The 18,026-nt window shown below is 37.8% G+C and overlaps 1 protein-coding gene across 4 annotated transcripts in view; it reads left to right on the top strand.

Annotated features, from left to right (window-relative positions):
* Positions 1–18,026, top strand: part of DCAF1 (DDB1 and CUL4 associated factor 1) — an 80,939-nt gene that overhangs the window by 21,741 nt on the left and 41,172 nt on the right. For all 4 annotated transcript variants that reach the window (XM_043979610.1, XM_043979613.1, XM_043979611.1 and 1 more), the window contains exons 3-8: positions 355–431; positions 4,628–4,701; positions 6,037–6,150; positions 12,056–12,193; positions 13,532–14,035; positions 14,412–14,513. In XM_043979610.1, coding sequence (XP_043835545.1) covers positions 355–431; positions 4,628–4,701; positions 6,037–6,150; positions 12,056–12,193; positions 13,532–14,035; positions 14,412–14,513 — 1,009 coding nt within the window. The remainder of the gene's footprint in view (positions 1–354; positions 432–4,627; positions 4,702–6,036; positions 6,151–12,055; positions 12,194–13,531; positions 14,036–14,411; positions 14,514–18,026) is intronic.

The following is an 18,026-nucleotide window of genomic DNA, read 5'->3' as shown; positions in this document are numbered from 1 at the left end:
GTGCTGTCATGCTTGTGTTTGAAAGGAAGGGGCAAATGTTACTTGTGTTCCACTGTTTTGGTAAGTTAATGTTTCATGAAAGATATTCACATACATATCAGGAAATTTCCCCTTTTCCTATCACTGGCTTTCTTTTTTTTTTTACAAACATTATTTCAATCAGTCAACAAATTTGTTAAGTTCTTGCCATATTTCAGGCACTGTGTTTGGCTCCAGGGATACAAATAAGAAGGAAACAATCCCTACTCTGAAGGAATTTATGCTCTAATTGTTTGAATGCTTGTCATAGGTGAAGTTGAATTTTTGGTACAATTGTCAGTTTATGACCAGAATGTTTCTCTCCTTTTGTATTAGGATGTCAGAGTTGATTGAGAAAGAAACTGAAGAATATCGTAAGGGAGATCCAGATCCATTTGATGATAGACATCCTGGTAAGATCTGTTTACCAATTCTTGCGTCTGATCTTTGTAAAATAAGAAAGCTGCCAATGGAAAGAAATGTTTTATATTATTAAACTGCCTATTGCCAATTACTTCCATTGGTTCAGATGTGTTTGCATGTTACCCAGTTTGTTTCTGAGGGAGTATCTTTAAACTTTTGCAAAGATCCTAGAAATCTTGAAACCGTGTTAAAAATGAAGGGAGATTGGGGCAGCTAGGTGGCACAGTGGATTGAGCATCGGCCCTGGAGTCGGGAGTACCTGAGTTCAAATCCAGCCTCAGACACTTGACACTTACTAGCTGTGTGACCCTGGGCAAGTCACTTAATCCCAATTGCCTCACCAAAAAAAAAAAAAAAAAAAAAAAAGGAGATGAAAACCAGGAAATTCTGAGGGAAATTGAAGCATGTACAGTGCCTTGATTGTAGGATACCCTTTACTGCTCAAAAGTCACTTTGTTTAAAAACCTGAAGTGGATTATGCTTAATTTGACTGGGTCATAAAAGAATCACATTTGATATGTTTAGCAGGATCATTGCCTGAAAAATTTAAGGACTTGTTTTTTCTTTTTAGAAAACCAAAACATTTTTTGAGTGAATTAAAAAAAATATATTCTTCATTTCCCACCCCCAACCCCAAACCATTACATTTTCTTTTCTTTCTTTCTTTTTTTTTTTGGTGAGGCAGTTGGGGTTAAGTGACTTGCCCAGGGTCAAACAGCTAGTAAGTGTCAAGTGTCTGAAGCCGGATTTGAACTCAGGTCCTCTTGACTCCAGGGCCAGTGCTCTATCCACTGTGCCACCTAGCTGCCTCTGGGCAAATCACTTAAGCCTGTTTGTCTCAGTTTCTTCACCTGTAAAATGAGCTGGAGAAGGAAATGGCAAGTCACTGCAGTATGTTTGCCAAGAAAACCCCAAATAGGGTCACGAACAGTTGGACATGACTAAAATGACTTAACAACAAATTATAATGGAACCTCACAGTAACCCAACCTGCCTTATGTGATTTGGTATAATTTATTGGGATGTATGTATTAGAATTTGACTAATAAGATTAAGATCTTATAAGATCTTGCCACAGGACCTTGAAATTTTTTTCTTTTTAATACAAAATATATATATATATTTTTGGGGGGCAATGAGGGTCAAGTGACTTGACCAGGGTCACACAGCTAGTAAGCGTCTGAGGCTATATTTGAACTCAGGTCCTCCTGAATCCAGGGCCAGTGCTCTAAACATTGTGCCATCTAGCTGCCCCCAGAATTTGTTTTGAGGTGTTATTTTAAAGTTGTTTTGGAGGGGAATTTGGGAGAGCTCAGGTGAGAGGGCCTTCCTTTACTCTGCCATTTTAGCTCCGCCTCTGATTCTCCTGGTTGTTATTTTTGTTGATAAAGAAGGGAGGAGGGGGGAAGGGAAGGAAGAAAGAAAGAGAGGAAGACTGCATTTCATTTTAAAAAAGAGGGACTGAAAGAAAAAAAGGGGCAGTTAGGTGGTGTAGCAGATAGAACACCCCCCCCCCGCCCTCCCCCCCCCCCCAAGTCAGGAAGACCTGCATTTAAATCTAGCCTCTGACACTTTTTAGTTATACGACCCTGGGCAAATCACTTAACCTTGCCTCAAAAAAAAAAAAAAATGAGGAACTGAGGCACAAAGAAATTGTGGCTTGTCACAAGTCACACAAGTAATAAATGATAGAGCCAACATTTGAACACAGGTTCTAACTTTAGATTGAGAACTGTTCCCGTTGTGCTATGCCTACCATCTTTTTTGAATCGATCTGTAATTTGGGGTGTAATTGTTGTTGTTGTTGTTGTTTTGTTTTTTTTAGTGAGGCAATTGGGGTTAAGTGACTTGCCCAGGGTCACACAGCTAGTAAGTGTTAAGTGTCTGAGGCCGGATTTGAACTCAGGTACTCCTGACTCCAGAGCCAGTGTTCTATCCACTGTGCCATCTAGCTGCCCCTTGGGGTGTATTTGTAAATAACAGGAATGAAGATAGATGACATGAAAGAAAAAGATAATTTCTTAACCTTGATTTTTCTGGCATCTTCCATAGTGTCTGTTTTGTTCTCAAACACATATTCATTAGGTATTCTAAAATGGGAGAGTCCAAAGGGTTAATATTAGACCCTCTGCCATACTTTCACTGGAGTTTTTCGTGTGTAACCTTATAGAAATGAAAATATGTTTAGTTTATACCAGATGGATTCAGTAAATGCCTCAGAGTGTGATGGAATCTGAAGATAAATGTAAAAGAGGAAATCATTAAAATAGGGGAATTATGGAAGATTTGAATAGGAAATAGGCAGATGTCAGAAGAAAATTCCAGAAGTTACTATGGAGAAATGGAAAGGGCAGAATGATTATTTTAAAGCTCTAAAATTAATTTTTAAGACCTTATATTAAATTCTGTTAATAGTAACAATACAAGGCATTAGTTTTTTAATTTGTAAAAAGTTGAGGGTCATGGAATAAATGATCTCAAAGATTCTTGCAATTTAAAATATTTTGTGTTTTTGATTTTTATATTCTCTAATATACCTTTGTGGCTTCCACTTACAGTCAAGCAGCAGTGTAGTAAGTAGCCTTACTCTTTATGCCTCTCAATCTTTTTTTTCTGTAACCCAAAACAGTATTAGTAAGGTTTTGTTATCCTAAGACCTAAAAGGAAACTAAAATGATGGCCTTTATTAAATGTATGCATAATGGTGATTATTAAAAAGAAAAAACCCTCTCTTTTAACCTTAGTTTGGGCATACTTAGGGTCAGTTAGATGGCACAATAGATAGACTGGGCCTGGAGTCAGGAAGACCTGTGTTCAAATCCAGCCTCAGACACTTAGTAGCTTTGTGACTCTGGGCAAGTCACAACCTCTGTTTGCTAAGTTTTCTCATCTGTAAAATGGAGACAATCATAGCACTTGTCTCTCAGAGTTGTTGTGGGGATCAAATGAGATAATATTTGTAAAGTGTATAGCACAATGTGATGCATAATAAATGTGGTATAAGTAATCTTGTTATTACTTTTTCACATAATCTGTCAACAGCTTACTCCTCATTTCTATTGTAGTGAGATTGTAAGTGAGAAATGAAGGTGTCAGTGGCTGTTGCTTCTCTAGAACTTGGTGACTGATTAGCTGGTGAGGGTTAAGTGATTTGCCCGAAGTCACACAGCTAGTAAGTGTCAAGTATCTGAGATCGGATTTGAACTCAGGTACACCTGAATCCAGGGCCGGTGCTTTATCCACTGCACCACCTAGCTTCCCCCTGGTTGTTTTTTTGTTTGTATGTTTTTGCTAGTGGAAGAAGATGTTACTACTATCTTATTGGCTGTTTTTCTGGGGGAGACTAGTCATAAAGTCAGCTTCTTCCAGCTATATATTTTGTATCTTCCCAAAGCTTCCTTGTTAAATGCCTGTTTTAACCTAGTATTTGGTTGAAAGGCTAGATCTCTTTTCTTAATCTCCTGTGATATAGCTTCCTCAACTCTATTTTTTGTGAGACCAATATTCATAGGATCATAGATTTGGAGTTGCAAGGGAATTGTGGCCAATTTCTCATCTTATAGCTGAAAAAAAAAAAGAGACTCAGGGGAGTTAAATGGTTAGCCCAGAGTCATATAGGTGAAATAAAGTGAGATTTGAATCCTGGTTCTCTGACTCCACATCTAGTATTGGAAATGTAACATGGTGCACTTCAGAAATTCCCCTTAAAAATGCCCCACTAAAAATATTCTCACTCCTCATTTCTGCTTCCTGTATTCCTTGATGTTCCAGCTAAAATCCCACCTGCTACAGGAAGCTTTTACTGATCTTCCTTAATTCTATTGCTTCCCCTCTGTTGATTATCTCCAGTTTATCCTGTATCTGTCTTGTTTGTACATAATTGTTTGCATGTTTTATTTCCCATCAGATTGTGAGCTTTGAGAGCAGTGACTGTCTTTTGCCTTTCTTTGTACTCCCATTGCTTGGCCCAGGGCCTAGCACATAGTATGCCCTTAAATGTTTGTTGAATGCCTGATTATCAAATATTTCTGAAATCCAGTTTTTAATTTTTTTTGTTATTTCCCCCCCTTCCTCTTGATTTTCTTTTTTAAAAAAATTATCAGTATCCTGGGTCTCCTTCCAGGATTCTGACTTTGTAGAAGGGATTGGAAAGGCTAACTTTATTCCTTCCCTTTTGTCTTGGCAGGTCGAGCTGATCCAGAATGTATGTTGGGCCACCTATTGAGAATACTCTTCAAGAATGATGATTTTATGAATGCAGTAGGTTTGCTTTTTCATTTATTTCTTTTATATATTGTAATAAGCAAATGTTATAATTTCATTATCTTTTGTAATTAATTTACTTTATCTTAGCGACTTAAGTTGCACCAAATGGGAATTGAAAGGGATGGATTTGCTTTCCAAGGTGTTGGTTTATTTGGAAGAAAAGTATTAAATGAACTTCCCTGGTGGTAGATATGTACTAGTTTTTTGCTTAAGGTGTTCTCTCATTCGTCTTCTCGCCCCCCCTTTTTGTTTGAGGCAATTGGGGTTAAGTGACTTGCCCAAGGTCACACAGCTAGTAAGTATCAAGTGTCTGAGATCAGATTTGAACTCAGGTCTTCCTGACTCCAGGGCCGGTGCTCTATCCACTGTGCCACCTGGCTGCCCCTCTCATTTGTCTTTAAATGTATTTAGCTTCAAGGTGATCCATGAGACATCTCAGAGTTCTTTTTCAGTTTGACAAGATCTGTGATCTTAGCCTGTGGGTGTCTACTTCACTCTTCTATTCCTTGGGTTACAAGGTAAAAGAGTAATGGAGGAAGTGTGGCTCACTGTGATTGTTTTTTAAGAGTAGACATGTTTTTGTAAAAGCATTCAGTGAGAGGTGTCAAAGGTTTCCTTTTTTACTAGCCCAGTACCTTCTTTTCAATAATTGTCTGATTTTTTTTTCTTGTGGTCCTTCTTGTGAATTGGAATTACGCTGTACTGTAAAACAGGAAGTTTTAATCATTCTATCCTTTTTTTTTTTTTGGGCGGGGCATTGGGGGTTAAGTGACTTCCCCAGAGTCACACAGCTAGTAAGTGTCAAGTGTCTGAGGCCGGATTTGAACTCAGGTACTCCTGAATCCAGGGCCGGTGCTTTATCCACTGCGCCACCTAGCTGCCCTGATTCTGTCCTTTTTGTAAATCTGTTTACATAAACTTTTTTGGAATTCAGAGACCCTGGTTGTTGATTAGCCTTTGCCAAGGATCTGGTGACATATAATACCTCTTCTAGTCCTTGTGGCTAACATATATGATTAACTAGGTGGGGGATTTCTCTTTTATTTAATTAGCCTATTTCTCTTAAATGTCCGTTACTTCCATAGTTGTTGAGTTGTCCTCTCTTAAAAGTTAACTTTCATCATGTAATTTTTCTCTTTATAAGTATGTCATGTTATTATATTTTGAGGGCACTGTTGTAACCTGAAGGATGCCTAAAATAATTGAAGGATTAGGTATTGAATGAGAGTATTCTCATTCACAGTTTTTTAATGAAGGAATTTATTACATTGCCTCAGTTTGCATAGATTGAATGTCTAACTAGTGCTACTCCTTTATTTCTGCTTATAGTTGGTGAATGCATATGTGATGACAAGCAGGGAGCCTCCTTTGAACACTGCTGCTTGCAGACTCTTGTTAGATATCATGCCTGGGTTGGAAACTGCTGTTGTCTTTCAAGAAAAGGTACTTAATTTAAGGAAAAGTGTTTAACTTAGAAATGTCTAAAATTTTGTACCGCTATGTACTTTATAATATAATGTACACAGTTTGTGCATAAAGAAATCTGTTGCTCTAATGTTTTTAGAGAGATACATTTAAAAATATTATTATTATCATTATTTTTGGTGAGGCAATTGGGGTTAAGTGACTTGCCCAGGGTCATACAGCTAGTAATTGTTAAGTGTCTGATGCTGGATTTGAACTCAGGTCCTCCTGAATCCAGGGCCAGTGCTCTATCCGCTGTGCCACCCAGCTGCCCCCCAAAATTATAAATCTAAGCCTTAATAAGACTCTCATATACAAACAAGAACAAAAATTTTGCAGTAAACTGTAAACTATTAATTTATTAAAAATATGTTCATTAAGTTTAATATCATAGTAAATCATCCCATTTTTCTGTATCTCATTTTGAAATTTTCCTTTTCTGTGTTATTTTCCCCAGAATTACTTGTTAATTGTAGTGATTTAATTATTATGCTAGCATTCATACATTACTTTAAGGTTTGCAACATGCTTTACAAATATTATCTCATTTTATTCTCACAGTGCCCCTGAGAGGTAAGCTCTTATCTTATTATCCGCATTTTCATATGTGGAAACTGAGGCAGACCAGGTTATGACTTGCCCAGGGTCACATAGCTAAGAAGTGCCTGAAGCTAGATTTAAATTCAGGTCTTCCTGACTGTATCCAGCACTCTATCCACTGATTACCTAGCTATAGTCAGTATATATATTCTTTTAGTTTTGCTTTCTTTACTGCATTATTTCATATGTCTTCCCATAATTCTTTGGGTTTTCATCATTTTCATTTTTTGTATATGACACAATAATGTTTCCTTACACTCATATTACAGTTTGAGCCACTTAGTCATATGGTTGTTGCCAGATTTTTGCTATTACAATTGATGTTAGGAATATATATTGTTATACAGTTTTTTCTGTCAATAATATCTATAGTATAGTATAGTATAGTCCTAGTAGTGGGATTACTGTATCAAAGGGTATGAAAACTTTTGTAGTGCTTGTTGTATTGCATATTGCTTTCCAAATGGATTTCACCAACGGTGCAGGTCCATAATCATTATAATATTATGCCTGTTTTTACAAGACCCCACCAGTATTAAATTTCATTATTTTAACTTTCTTTGCTAATGTAATCTGCATGTGATATCTGAGTTGTTTTAATTTGTATTCTTTTGACTAGTAAAAAATTTGAACACTTTATGTAGTTTTTGAATTGTATGTGTTATTGATAATATATGGAATCGATAATTTTGAGGATTGTTTTTTCTTATCCTTTGTGCAGTCATTTGTTGGGGAAAGGATTATACTCATAAATTTGTGTAATTTAGTTATGGACTTTGGCTCTCATGGTGTGAGCCATGCTCTCTCCAAATATGGCTCAGCCCCTGACTCTGGACTCCTTTTGGACCTCCTCTCCCCTTTTCATCTCCCTTTTATGTATTTTCTTCCTCCGTTAGAATGTAAGCTTTTTGAGGTCAAGGACTGTCTTTTTGCTTATGTTTGTATTCTTAGCACTTTGCACAGTGCCTGACACATAGTAACCATTTAATAAATGGCCTGTTTATCTATCTAGCTATCATGACAAAAATTTTAATGCTAGACTTTGGTCAAAGTTGACATATTTTGTCCTAAATATTTGTGCAAATGGATTCGGCCACTATTATTTTACCTAAAGTAAAGATTTAAATTTGGGTCAGATGAAGCAGTCTGGAAATTTCAGTGGTAGATACAAATTAGGTGAAGAAGGTATTGGCAATAGGCTTTCAAATAGACTAACTGACCCTAAAGTTCACCTCTTGGTCAAATGGAGATAGCAGCCAAATGCAACCCCAATTGTAAAATCTTATGATGAAGCTTGGTTGGAATATCACCTCATAAAAACAGTAGAGGGAAAAACTGATTTAAAGAAAGCTTGGCAAGAGATTCAGCTAAGCAAAGGCATCCTGAAGGCATTTAAAGATGAACTGGAAAGAGGACAATACATGAATGAAAAATGAAAAAGATTTGCAAAGATTTTTCAAACACTTCTCCATCAAGGGAGCTGTTACACTTGGACTCGAACATCTGTAGCCTCAGATGTGCTTATAGAAGATATAGAAAGTAGCACTAAAGAGAATAAAGATGGGAAAAACAACTGCTAGAGACTCTGTGATCATGAGGACACTGAAGGATTGATTCTCACAGTATCTGAAGAGGGAGAGATATACAAGGCATAAGAAAAAATTTCTGTCTTTAGTACCCCAAAAAATGTGACCAAGAAAATTTCAGCTTCAACCATACACACACACACACACACACACACACACACACACACACACACACCTACTTTCCCATCTATACAAAATTTTTATAAGAATAATTTACATATGCTTTGAGGGTATACTTCTTGAGGGTATTAGTAGAGAACAAATAGGCTTTTTTTGTGGGGGGGCAAGGTAATTCGGGTTAAGTGACTTGCCTAGGGTCACACAGCTAGTAAGTGTCAAGTGTCTGAGGTTGGATTTGAACTCAGGTCCTCCTGAATCCAGGGCCAGTGCTTTATCCACTGAGCCACCTAGGTGCCCACAAATAGGCTTTTGTAAGTGAAACTCCATATTAGACCACATATTTACCATCAAATAATTGATTGAAAGATGTAACAAATGTAAGATCCCATTGTGCTTTTTGGTTGTTGACTAAAAAGCATTTGGATTCAGTAGAGCAAAACACCAGCTTAGATTCTCTTCCAATAAGGTGTTCCCTCTGCATGTCTCAAAATTAAGCAACAATCTTTGCAAGTGAATTCATCACTGTTAATATCAAGTGCAACACAAAGCTGGTAGTTTTGTGTTTGCTTTTGTAATGGAGGATATTGTAATGGAGGCTTGGTGAGCCATCCATTGTTTAAAAAGGGGGGTGACAATGAAAGGATAACCAAGTGGCGATGAAGACTTAGTTGAGACTGAATAACATCATTTGGAGATGGTTTGGTATAAAGGAAAGAGCACTGAATTCAAAAGAACTGGGTTTGAAATCCACCTGGAAAATGAACTGGTTGTGTGACCATGGAAATATCATTTAGAACCTCTTGACGCTTTAGTTTCCTCAGTTATAAAATAGATTTGAACTCAGACACTTGACAGTTATTAGCTGTGTGAGCCTGGGAAAGTCACTTAACCCTCATTGCCCTGCAAAAAGGGGGTGGGGGGACTTCTATAGATGACACAGTTATTAATGATGAGTAGAATGTAAACTTGAGGGTAGAGGTAGTTTTCATTTTGGTCTTTGTATCCCAGGCATCCAATACAGTGTTTGACACATTTGATTCTTTATCAGTTGACTATAAGATGTCATTCCTGTAAATAGCAGAGGTGGAATAAAGATATTTCATGAGAGTTGGAGATTAACGAACTGAAAAGGCTTAGTGTATTCAAGGGAAAATCACCGTGTACATATTTTTAAAATAATTTTAAAAAATTTATAATGACAAGTTGCCATTTGTTGGAAGACAATTGTTTAATTTTTTTTAATTTTAAAATTCTGAATTTAAAAAGAATATTTCCACACAGCAAACAAAAAAGGATCCTTTAGGAAACATACTTAAAAGACAGATTTAAAAGACAAAAATTAATGTTTCATCATGTTCATATTGAATCTAGATACAGTGTTGTGTTCACTTTTTCTTTGTTCTATTTTTAATTTATTGGTATAAAGAACTCCCAGGGAGGAAATTCTCCATGTGAAGGGAAGTTGACAACTGTTCTAAAACTTAAAATCTTTCAAAACCAACTTGTGCACTGAGAGGTTAAATGATTTGCTGTAGGATGGTGCCGATATGTGTCAAAAGTGGGACTCCAACTCTAGTCTTATTTAGAGGTTAGCTCTTTTATTTTGCTGCCTCTCTTGTATTCACTTTTTTTTTTTTTGCGGGGCAATGGGGGTTAAGTGACTTGCCCAGGGTCACACAGCTAGTAAGTGTTAAGTCTCTGAGGTCAGATTTGAACTCAGGTCCTCCTGAATCCAGGGCCGGTGCTTTATCCACTGCGCCATCTAGCTGCCCCTCTTGTATTCACTTTTAATGGAAATAATACAAATATCTGAAAGAAAACATCCAAATTAGCATAAATTTACATAACTTTTTAGGATAAAAAGATTGGAGACATGAATTTTGCAAATGTATCACAGCATATTATGACATGAAGTCCTGAAATTTTAGAAATGTCAATACTTGCAGAACTCATTATTTTCTTGAGTTTTCTTGAATTGACTAAAAATTAAAGCTCAAGCTTTTCTTTTTTTTTTGGTTTGTTTTTTTAGTGAGGCAGTTGGGGTTAAGTGACTTGCCCAGGGTCACACAGCTAGTAAGTGTTAAGTGTCTGAGGCCGCATTTGAACTCAGATACTCCTGACTCCAGGGCCGGTGCTCTATCCACTGCGCCACCTAGCTGCCCCGTAAGCTCAAGCTTTTCTATTCAGATTTTAATGCCAGATTGTTCACACACTTGCTTTAGAGCAACATTTTCAATTTTTTCACTGATATTGTTTCAGTAGCTATTTAAATCAAACTCTTGAGCAGTGGTGAAAATGACTTGAATCACTGGGTATATTGAAGTCCTTAAATATGACAGGCATAGCTAGGAGCCAGATACTGAGCTCTGTCAGAAAGGAGGCAAAGTGCCTTAGAAGTCCGTAGATTACAGCACCAAGGATGTGGCCTGGGTGATAAAACTCTAGATGAAGTTAGTCTCAAAAGAGGAGAGGTTTTATAGTGATGGCAGGAGAAGGTGGGTCTAAAAGTGGTGGTGGTTTGCAAGGAGTTTGTTGAATGCTGATAGAGTTTGTCAGGAGAGATAAGGGAAGGAGCAAACCACAGTAGAGAGGGTGGTCTGGGGTGGAGGTGAGATATAAGGAAGTTTGCTACTAACGGAGTGTGTGTTCCAGAGCTTGTATTAGAACAGGAATGTAGAAGAGGATAGAAACTAGGAACGGATGGGGCTGGATGGAAATGAGAGTGCACAGCTGGGAAAATTCTTTTGTACCTCCAGCCTCGACCCGGGACCACAGAGATTAGGGGAGCAGGAAATGTGAGTTTGTTAGCTGTCTAAGGTTAAAGAGGACTCGATTATTTGGATTTTTTCACCTTGTAAGGTCCTGTGATGGTGGAGAAACATGTATTGTGTAGAAGGCCTATGTACAGCTATGTTGATCTCTTCAGGGCATTTTCTCGAAAATCTAGGAAGTCAGGTTTTCAGGGGACTTCATCAGGGTAGACATTGTAATAAATTAGGGCTGTAATTGGATTTGGGAGCAGTCATATGCCCAGTAAAATTTATTCTTAGGGGGTACCAAAGTGCAGTGCTATTTTCATATGTCTTCTTTTTTTTGTTTGTTTTTTTTTTTGTTGTTGTTGTTTTTGGTGAGGCAATTGGGGTTAAGTGACTTGCCCAGGGTCACACAGCTAGTAAGTGTGTAAAGTCTCTGAGGCCGGATCTGAACTCAGGTCCTCCTGAATCCAGGGCTGGTGCTCTATCCACTGCGCCACCTAGCTGCCCCTTCACATGTCTTCTTTAGGATATGTACTTTAGTGACATGGATAGTAGGTGATCTTTCCTTAAGGCAGTCCATGCCCTCTTTTGCTTCTTCATGTAGTATGTTCAAACTAACCATGATAATGACTGGAAATTACTCAGAAATGTATCTTAAATATTCAGGAATTTTAAAACAAAGCATTCCAACTTGTGGATGATGATCTGAGTAAGGAGAGGGAATTGGAAAGAAAGGGAATGAGGAAAATTCAGAATTTTATCAGGATGAATTCTGAAAAGATATGCCTTCTGAATTGTTCTTTTTTTCCCCTTAAACTATAGGAAGGAATTGTCGAGAACCTGTTCAAATGGGCAAGAGAGGCTGATCAGCCACTGAGGACTTACTCTACTGGACTGTTGGGAGGTGCTATGGAAAACCAAGATATTGCTGCCAACTATAGGGATGAGAACTCACAGCTGGTAATGACCAGATTGGAATGAATTTTGTATGGAGGAGGAAGAAGGGTGGTGATGCTTTGTAAATAAAAATTCCTCCTGCCATTTAAATCGGATGCAAATGTCTATCCCATTTGTCATCAGGCAGGTGGGATTGCTGCTGTGCTTGATGCAGCTGTAGTAGCACAGATGTCTCCTGGCCATACACTCTGCCCTTACCATTTCTCTTTAGTGTACCATGTGATATCCTTTCCTTAATTTTTCACTACTGTGTTCCTTGTCTTAATTGCTCATCTTTCCTTGCCCTAAGTGTATATTTTTTGTCTTTTAAATAAGTTACTTGTCAACTTGTCCAGGATTAGTATTTGTTTTTGCTAGATCATTAGAAAGAAATGCTTTGTTTTTGTTTTGTTTTAAAAAAATAAGTGCAGGAGTCGTCTGTCATTTTGTGGGAGGGATAGGCAAATTTTAGGTAGTTTTGGGGAAAGGTTTATTTGTATAAAGTCATTAGACATGTTGATGCACCTATTTCAGTTCCCATTTCTAGTGCCATGTGGACTTTGAAAAAAGCAAATGAAGGTTGTTTAAAAGTAGTCAATCTATTTTCACAGGAATTTCTTAAAAATTTGCTAGTATGTCTGATGCATCTGTTTGGGTATGATGATATGACTTGCTTGAGCCAAACATCTCTAGTCAGTGATTAATATGTCATATAAGTGGGTGTGTTGGTACTGATTTCTTTTATAGAATCATATGTGTTATTACATCAAAACTGAGGCACTCTTTTTTAAACCCTTGTCCTTTATTGGATTCTGTAGAAAACAATTTTTTTTTTTTTTTGGTGGGGCAGTGGGGATTAAGTGACTTGCCCAGGGTCGCACAGCTAGTGAGTGTTAAGTGTCTGAGGCCGGATTTGAACTCAGGTACTCCTGAATCCAGGGATGGTGCTCTATCCACTGCGCCACCTAGCTGCCCAAAATACATTTTTTTTCCTATGGTCATGACTTTATTCTTACAGTTTAGTAATATTTGGCAAATGTTACTTTCGCATCTAAAGGTAAAGGCTCTCAGGGAAGGAGTATTTGTGGGGAGGGAGAATGGATGGGACTTGATTCTGATTGTAAGTAAAATTTTTAAAACAACAAATAATGATGCAATTTCATTTTATTTATTTGTGGTAGTGAGATTTAGAAGCTCTTGTTTTTTCATTAAATTCTAGAGTTGCGGAACTAAGATTGCAGAGTAAGGCAATGTTCATTGGAGTTGCTCACTTTTTCTTTCTTTTTTAAAAAATCATTAAAATATTTTATTATTTTCTAATTACATGTAGAGATGCTCACTTTTTCTTAATTGTGTTTCCAGGTGGCTTTAGTCCTTCGGAGACTTAGGGAGCTGCAGGTGCATGAAATGACTTTGCGGCAGGAGAATAAGCGTCCCAGCCCTCGAAAGTTGTCCTCAGAACCGCTGTTGCCACTGGATGAGGAAGCAGTGGACATGGACTATGGGGAAATGACAATGGATGGAGAACAGGAGGAGACCTCTGGGGATATGGAGATTTCTTTTCACCTTGATTCAGGCCATAAGACCAGTAGCAGAGTGAATTCAGCCACCAAACTTGAGGATGGAGGGTTGAGAAAAAGTAAAATGGCAAAACAGGGTGACAGAGATGGCTTCAGAAAGGCCAAACAAAAGTTGGGCTTCTCGACCTCCGAGCCAGAACGCATGTTTGTTGAGCTCTCTAACAGCAGCTGGTCAGAAATGTCCCCTTGGGTTATTGGTACTAATTATACCCTTTATCCTTTGACTTCTGCTATAGAGCAACGACTTATTCTTCAGTACTTGACCCCACTAGGAGAGTATCAAGAGGTATGTATAGAGGTATAAGGTGTATTTTTTTCCTTTGAGATGAACTTTCTGTATATTTGGGAGAGCTGAATTATTATAGTAAGAAATACTATTGTGATACTATGAGGCATGGGTTTTTCTGAATCAGATTAGTAAAGGCTTTTGCACGGGGTGTGTGTGTGTGTTTCCTTTTTTTTTTTCAGTGAAAATGGCGATAATCATTTCTTGACTTGAATAATGCCTTTTTTCTTTCTGAAGAGTTTAAAGGGTTTCATTTATATACTCATCCTTCTATGGAAGAGTAGAAAAAGTAGGTCAAGTCTTTTATCCCCATAGGATGTAACTGAATATTGGGAGGGTAACCCCAAAGGATTTTTACTCTTTTTGTTCTTTTCAGCTGCTTCCCATTTTCATGCAGCTTGGATCACGGGAGTTGATGATGTTCTATATTGACTTGAAAAGGACGAATGATGTATTGCTCACCTTTGAGGCCCTGAAGGTAAATTGAAGAATATAAAGGGTACTGGTTAGATAAAACCTATTGGCATATTTAGCATTCTCACTATACTTTCATTATATATAGGCCACAAAAACATTTTTTCAAATGGCTGTAGCATAACTGTAATCAAAGTATAGTGACTATAATAAAAATTGGTGATTACCCTTAAAAATCCTTATACTTTACATATTAGATTTATTTATTGCAATGCCTTCCTTATATATGGTAGGCGCTTAATAAATTGTTAGTTGGGATCATGGCTCATCAACTCCTTAAAAATATAGGTCATTCTCTTTTTTCTCTCTCATACTGTTTAGTACAGCATAAACATTATTTCACATTAGAAGGACCAGAATTTAAGAATAACTTAAAGGACCAATACAGTACATTTTTTTAATCTATAAAGCAAAGAAATTAGATAATAGGATGAAAATTTTTATTTCAAAGTAAAATTAGAACATTTTTGCACCAATGGCTCTCTGGGTCCTTCTAGTGTTAGAGCGTACCTGCCTTCTTGACAGTTTAAAATGTCATTTCTTTAAGAGCAGGAACTCTTGCTTTTTGTCATTGTATCTTCAGTGCTAATTATTGAATCGAGTCACTTCTCTTCTGCATTGAGTCAGAGCAGTTAGAAATCTAAAAATAGTAAGCTAATCAAGATTAGAAAAGAAACTAGAGATCATTGCTTGCTCACTTTAGGGCATCTTTAGTTATTGACACTGAATGGAAATGAAAGAATACACATAGACACATGGCAGCTTGTTAACCACTCTCATTCCTTATTAAATCATTTTGCCTTTAAAATATATTGCTGTCAAAAAGTAGTACTATTTAAATAATTGTTTTGTTTTTTCTATAAAACAATATATAAACAATATGAAAAAACTTTTCAAAAGGGAAAAAAAGGACTGTGATTTGGAGGTCGGTGTAGGATTAGCTTTGTTCTATTTGCAGAACCACACGCAATGGGTGAAAGCTGTGGAGAGGCACATTAAGGTTGGATGGCATGAAATCATTCCTAGCCCAATGAGGGTGCCTCAAAGTAGAATATGCTGCCTGGTGTGGGGAGTGGAATCCTCTGCTTTGGAAGTCTGCCAGCTAAGGCTGAACAACAAGTTGTTGAGTGTGTTTCAGTGGGTATTTCTTTGAGGTATGGCTTGGACCATCCTATTCTTCAGATCCTGTGATTCTGGGACTCCCAGGCCATGCCCTGATTTCCCCTTGAACAGACTCTGTATATACTGAAGTGAGTTTCTCTCTCTTTTTTTTTTTTAAGTGAGGTAATGGGGGTTAAGTGACTTGCCCAGGGTCACACAGCTAGTAAGTGTCAAGTGTCTGAGGTCACATTTGAACTCAGGTACTCCTGAATCCAGGGCCGGTGCTTTATCCACTGCTCCACCTAGCTGCCCCCTTGAAGTGAGTTTTAGAAAGAACTTAGGATCTTCTCTATATCACAGTATATAGTTGTTGAAACATTTATTTTGCATATCAAAGTTGGGATGATGAGTCACTATAGTATAGCCAAAATGGTGGGACCAAGCTTGGCTTGGTTCTATTGCTGACAGACACACAAGGGCAGTTTCATGGTGGAGCTCAGGGTAATTAAAAAAGCTGAAACTAGTCATAGTTCGATTTTTATATCATATCTTGAAACACCAGTAGATACATTTTAAAATGTTGCCACTTTTTAGGTGGCCCCCAAATACTGAGAGAATGCATTTTGTTCTTTGCCAAACTGACCAGCTTAAGGAGAAGGCTTCCAGTTAAGAGCTTCAAGTAGACTTTAGCAACACCCTCATCTCGTTTCTGAGACATATCTTAAAACCAGAAACCTTAGACCTCTTCTAGTGAGCATTATGGCGATGCCTTTTGTCTTTGTCTTCCCTCTAGACGCAATAATTTAGGGTTGTAGCCATCACTGGCCAGGTCAGGCTGGGTATGAGTACATAAGGCAGGAAGCTGTTGGTCACGCTGGGTACCAGGACAGGGTGGTGGCCCCATTGGTCAGGATGATCACCAGGCCCTAGCCCATTTGGTGAATACCAAAGAATAAGGGTGGTCAGGTTCATTTGAGAGCCAGTTGCCCCTCCTAGAGTTCCAGTACCTTCTCTGTGAAGCTCCCACCCACCCCCCAGCTCCCCTACCCTGGAGCTTTTTCCAAAGCAGGTAGGAGCCATACTCCATTGCCATGTACAATGTCCCTTAGATGAGACCCAGTATCCAATAGGGTGGACCCCATGACGGCTTCTCCATACCTCATTGGAACCTCAGGGCTTTGTTATCCGAGATCTTATCATGCTGCTAGTGTCAGGGAAGAAAGTGAAACTGACTGCACAGACCCATAGGGGTGCCATTTCTAGTACGTTCTTTGGGGGTTCAGTAGAAACAGGCTGAAAGGTACTGGAACCTATTTAAATAATGTTTAGAACACTGGAAGAGACATTGTGAGGAGATTAAAAAAGACATTTTTAATAAAGAATAAGAAATGCTTTTAAGGAGTTAATGAGTACAGAGTAAAGTCATTCAACAAATTTTCTTTCAAGTGGCCACTATCTGTATGCAAGTAAGACCTTAGAGATACAGAGCTAAAATATGGCAAGGCTTGCCTATATGGAGTTTACATTCTGCTAGGGAAATATAGGGTTTCTACACAGAGAAGTGTGATGCAGCAACAGAGTATGATAGTACAAAGTAAAGATCAAGTGAAATGTTCTGGGAATACTTTAGGAGCAGAAGAAAATATTTTTAGCTATAGAGGTAATCAGGGAATATTGTATAGAAGGGGTGGCACCTGACTACAGGCACTAAAGGAGTCAAAGAATGTGAAATTCTCAAATAGAGAACTGAGTCAGATTTATAAGAATACAAGTCATTCCTCAGTTGATAGTCAAAGGATATTAACAGGTAGTTTTCAGATAGTTATATGACAAAATAGTTGTATGACAAAATAGTCTATAGTTATATGACAAAATATTCTAAATCACTGTTGGTTAGAGAAATGCAAATCAAAACAACTCTGAGGTACTACCTCACTTCTAACAGATTAAGTAATATGACAGAAAAGGAAAATGATAAATGTTGAAGAAGATACGGGAAAATTGGAACACTAATGCATTGTTGGTGGAGTTGTGAACTGATGCACCATTCTGGAGAGCAATTTGTAACTATGCCCAAAGGGCTATAAAACTGTACATATTCTTTGATCCAGCAATACTACTACTAGGTCTGGATCACAAAGAGTTCATAAAAAAAGGAAAAAGGACCCACATGTACAAAACTATTTATAGCAGCTCTTTTTTTGTGGTAGCAAAGAATTGGAAATTGGGGGGGTGGGTTTTCATCAGTTGGGGAATGAGTGAATAAATTATGGTATATGAATGTAATGGAATACTGTTGTGCTATAAGAAACGATGAGCAAGTAGATTTCAGGAAACCCTGGAAAGACTTACATGAACTGATGGCTGAGCGAAGTGAGCAGAACCAGAACATCATACACATTAACAGCAACATTGT

Source organism: Dromiciops gliroides, chromosome 1 (assembly GCF_019393635.1).
Source record: "Dromiciops gliroides isolate mDroGli1 chromosome 1, mDroGli1.pri, whole genome shotgun sequence".
In the NCBI taxonomy this organism is placed as follows: domain Eukaryota; kingdom Metazoa; phylum Chordata; class Mammalia; order Microbiotheria; family Microbiotheriidae; genus Dromiciops; species Dromiciops gliroides.
The sequence above is the reverse complement of the archived record's forward strand: the minus strand, read 5'-3'. Positions and strand labels throughout refer to the sequence as shown.